The sequence below is a fragment of the Phaseolus vulgaris genome, chromosome 1, assembly GCF_051622355.1.
Source record: "Phaseolus vulgaris cultivar YP4 chromosome 1, ASM5162235v1, whole genome shotgun sequence".
Classification (NCBI taxonomy): Eukaryota; Viridiplantae; Streptophyta; class Magnoliopsida; order Fabales; family Fabaceae; genus Phaseolus; species Phaseolus vulgaris.
Window position 1 is genome coordinate 12,120,467 of NC_143498.1, and position 4,847 is coordinate 12,125,313.

The following is a 4,847-nucleotide window of genomic DNA, read 5'->3' on the forward strand; positions in this document are numbered from 1 at the left end:
ACTGTTTTGTATCAAAGTCCAAGTTTAAGTCATGCCCTTAGTGTCGGACATACTTTATTTAGTACATCTAAGATTAAGTAAGCAGTAGATGCTTTGTGAACGAAATATGCTTTGGAGTCAAAGGTATATTTAGTTAAGAGTAAACACAGAGTATATAAGTATAATTTTAATGAAAAACGAGTTGACATTGTTTTCAAGGTGAAGAATGAGGATTACAGCTTATAAGAATTCAGAAGTTGCATGGTTTAATCTTGAAAGATATGAGAAAGTGCTATCAAACCATGATTTGTGTCTGCAATAAGGAAAAGATTTCTTTAACAAAAAAAATTAAAACACCCATACATTGATAAATTATTATAATAATATAATAATATTTTAAATTAAAAAAAAATATGATTAAGATTAAAATATTAGTTTATTGGAGTGTGAAGTATATGTTTTGCTATGTGTATCTGGTGTTAAGATATCATCATCTAAAATGAAAGGTAGTCTGGTTAAAAGGATATATTAAAACCTAAGAAAATATTTCTATTTTGAGAGATGAATTGTGTCAATAATCCGTGTCTCAAAACCTTGTCTATTGGGATTTTTTTATTGGCTTGATTGCTCCCATTTGTAAGTGTATGTTGCCCTGTTTGATGAGCTGAAGACAAGTGCCAATTGATGCCACTTTTCTGATGATACTGCTTACTAATTGCTTGGAATTAAATTGTAGTGTATAGTAATTGTGATCCTTAACTCTTCTTCCAATATTTAAAATTGATAACATCCATTCTGTAGTAACCTCCTGACAATCTTTTACAAATAATTTGTTACTAGCGGCATTGAAATAGAGATATGATTCCTCTTTGTATGGAGAAAACTTTATTAGAAGAAGTGTATGTTGGTTTGGTTCTGAACACGAAACATTCACACAAATTATTTTTTCTTAATTTTAAATCAACCAAAGTTAGGATTATGATAGTCATTTTTGTGTGTTGTTTGCAAAGTCCTAAAGGAGGAATTGTTTGGGGTATCATATATTTTAATTATTATAGTGTATTTGTATTTGATTTTGATATATAGGTGTTTAGGCATAATTGCAGGTCAAAGCGTTTGGCTGTTGTGAACATGGTTATAAGTTTGCAACAAAAGAGTATTATACAGTCCACCCCATTTGGATGACTTTTGTTTGTTCGTGAGGACATCAAATTGAGCCGTGGACTTTTAAGTAAGTTATGTAGTTCTTGGGTGGAGAGGAAGCAAAGTTTTTCAATTCAGTATCAATTTGTGTCGTTTAGTTTGGTAGATGTGTGTTTAGGTGTAGGTCTTAGAGTAGGTGGTAGAAAAATTGATTTAAGGAAACTTAGTATTATATCTCACATAAGGAGTTTTTTTGAAGAAGGTCATGTAACTGTGGAAATGATATATTCTGTTATTTTGAAACTTGGGAATGATATTTCCTCAGAGAACTTTTGTAAGTTGTATATCTTGTTAGGTTTGTCGGAGTTTATTCTCCCTAGTAGATTGGGTTTAGTTCATGATGGGTTGTTTAACCTTGTTGATGATTTAGACAAACTTGATATGTACAATTGGGGGTTTAGTGTATGAAATTTTGGTTGATAGTTTGTGTTCAACTTCAAAATGGATTACGCGGAGAAATATGTCGTATATCCATGTGGATGGTTGCGTTTACCTCTTGTAGGTAATATGAAACATTTTTGTTATTGGTAAATGTTTGTAATAATGTCGTATCATGCATTGGTTGGATGTTAGAGTTGGTGACCATGAACTTGGACGTGGTTTGCGTAAGAATAAGGTATGTTTTTTTTTGTACTTTGTATTACATTAATGTTGTTTTGAATGTAGATAATTAATTTTGGAATTATATATGTCAACAAATAGGTTCTTCTTGAGTTATGTGCTTCCAATGAAAAACTTTGCAGTAAATTTGTTGAAGAAGCTTTTGACCAAATTGGGTGTCGAATTACGAAGAAGAAACCAACAAAGGACGAAGTCCGTGCAATGAGGGTGAAAGTTCTTGAACTGATGCGGAAATCTGAGGAGCAGGAAGTATTAATCACAAGTACGGAGAAAGAGGTGAATGACATAGTTGAGTTAATTGCACGGAGAAATTGTCTTCGTCGTGATACTCAGTCAGAAGTAGTTGAAGTTGAACCTCTTGCAATGGATTGCACATACTTGAAAAAGGCAGAAAGCAGTCATGAAGATGTAGATGAAGATAAACAATTACATGTAGATGAAGTCCAACCAAATGAAGAAGTGAGAATGTTTCCTAAAATGAACGGTGAACCGAGGAAACGTTTCAAGGGTGCTGTTTTGAAAACACCTTGGAGCACATATTCAAGGAGGAAGCCAAAAAAACCCAAAAGCTGATGCTTCATTAATGGATATGTTTTTAGGTGCTTTCTGTTTTTAAGTTAGTGGATTTATGCTTTATTGACATTGTTGAAACCATTGTAATTTGTAGTATTGCACCAATAATTTTGTTCAGGAGTAATTATTGTGAAAACTCTGAATGTGTAAGTGGATTAATTTTGTTATTCATTAATAGTATTGTTATTGATTAATTATGTAGTATTGTTTTTATTATTCAACTTTGTACTGAATGGTGGCAATTATATTGTCAACCCTGTTTGCATCCAAAAAACCCAAAAGTTATATAGTCTTTCACCAATGAATGGGCTGAACCTCCAATGAGGTCCTTGGACTCCCATGTGAACCCTCTTTGCATCCAGAAAACCCAATATTAATCTGTCACTTGCAGGACAAAATGACAGTGCAAGAAATTGAACATAGGTCCCCAGTTAAAATCAAAGGGGTCACCACTTACATTAAAACACCATAATTTGAGGTAGTCTTTCACGAATGAATAGTCTGAACCTCCAATGAGGTCCCTGGACTCCCATGTGAAACATGTTTGCATCCAAAAAACCCAAAACTAATCACTCACTTGGAGGGCGAAATGAGTGTGCAAAAAGTTGAACATAGGTCCCCAATTAAAATCAAAGGGGTCCCCACTTACATTAAAACACCAGAATTTAAGGTAGTGTTTCACCAATGAATGGCCTGAACCTCCAATGAGGTCCCTAGACTCCCATCTGAACCATGTGTGCAGCCAAAAAACCCAAAACTAATCACTCAGGTGGAGGACCAAATGAGTGTGCAAAAAGTACAAGATAGGTCCCCACATAAAATGAAAGGGGTCCCAACATACATAAAAAAACCAAAAATTTGAGGTAGTCTTTGACCAATGAATGGCCCGAACCTCCAAAGAGATCCCTGGACTCCCATCTGAACCCTATTTCAGCCAAAAAACCGAAAACTATGTCTCACTTACACACAACATTCACTTCCATTTACAGCAATACAAAAAAATATTTTAAAACAATGACCATGCAGAGACTTGTTCTTGGGTCCCCACTTATTAACACATGTGATGTGATTCCAATAGCCACATAGAACAAGATTCTTGACATTTTTAGGAATCACCTTGAGCTGGAAAATATAGAGGCACTTTTCTAGAGTTGGATCATGGTTCTAAGTCAAGAACTCACCAATAACAAGTTCCAAATCCCAAACTCATTTGGATGAACCAAATATTGTCAAATTGAATCAACAAAGGAATTTAAAAAGAAAAGACCGAACAGAATTAAACCACAATCAATTGTACCGAACAGAATTAAGAAACAAAACAGAATATAGGTGCTGGAAATTGGAAGAACCGAAACTAAAAACAACTCAAAACACAAAGCAACATGAACAATTGAAGAAGAAGAAAGGAAGGAGAAGAGAATGCTCATGAAGATGGAAGAATGGTTGGATGATCACGCCACTAGAAGTATGGATGCTCCTAGATGAGTGTGCAAGCCGCCACTTGAGGAAACCATGGTCCTTCAAGATAAGACTAGAGTAGAAGGCTCAAAAGCTCTCCAAATGCTCACTCCAATTTTGAGTATAGTTTCTTTAGATAAAATCAAATATGAATTTTACAAGGAAGGCACCTTTATTTATAGCCTAAGGTGCTGAAAAACGAAAGCTAAAACAATTCAAAATTCCCTCCAAAACAAACTAGAACCGGCGTCTATTTGCAAAGCAAGGAAGGTGTGATCATTTCCTTCACTTTGGCACCCCCTATTCTACTCCTACACCTATCTACTAATACACCCCCCTAAAGCTCCTAACTAAAGCCTAAAAGATGCTATAACAAAAGAGGTTTCTAAAGTTTCCCTCTAAGCACCTAAAGAAACTACAAAAAGAGAAAATAAATGTCCTCTAGCTCCCAAAGCTTTGAACATGCTTCTTGTAATCCTTTGAGGTGGACTTTGACCTCCATGGGCGTCCTCCATTTGTGCCTCCACCTCTTCTTGAGCTTGATGAGTGGCCTCCATGTTCTCTTGAGCTTGATCTCCATCATACTCCCCGAGTTGGAGAGAATTCGACCACGAATTCTGGAGACCTACAGAAAAAGGAGTTAGATCGCTGACATTAAAAGTATGACTACCTAAGAATGTATCAGGCATATCTAACTCATAAGCATTGTCATTAATCCTCTTGAGGACTTGGAAAGGTCCATCCCCTCGAGGCATTAGTTTGGACTTCCTTTGAGTAGGAAAACGATCCTTCCTCAAATGAAGCCAAACCCAATCGCCCTCATCAAACAACAATGCTTTTCTCCTTTTATTGGCAAGTTCAGCATACTTGCCAACCTTCTTCTCAATTCTCTTCTTGATGTCTTTATGCAAAGTTTTCACAAAAGAAGCCTTTTCATCCCCATCTTTGCACAAGACATCTTCAAGAAGGGGAATAGGAAGAAGATCAAGAGGTGTTAGGGGATTAAACCCATA

The 4,847-nt window shown here is 35.6% G+C and overlaps 1 protein-coding gene across 2 annotated transcripts; it reads left to right on the forward strand.

Annotated features, from left to right (window-relative positions):
* The first annotated feature begins 421 nt into the window (after window positions 1-421).
* Window positions 422-2,523, forward strand: LOC137815446 (uncharacterized). Of its 2 annotated transcripts, none has more exons than XM_068618574.2 (2): window positions 422-1,798; window positions 1,885-2,523. In XM_068618574.2, exons 1-2 carry the CDS (start codon window positions 1,736-1,738, stop codon window positions 2,374-2,376), a joined length of 555 nt encoding a protein of 184 aa, XP_068474675.1. In that variant the 5' UTR covers window positions 422-1,735; the 3' UTR covers window positions 2,377-2,523. The 2 variants fall into 2 exon arrangements, with proteins under 2 accessions (XP_068474675.1, XP_090153332.1); XM_090297206.1 differs by having other exon boundaries at window positions 425-1,798; window positions 1,926-2,523.
* Window positions 2,524-4,847: the final 2,324 nt, after the last annotated feature.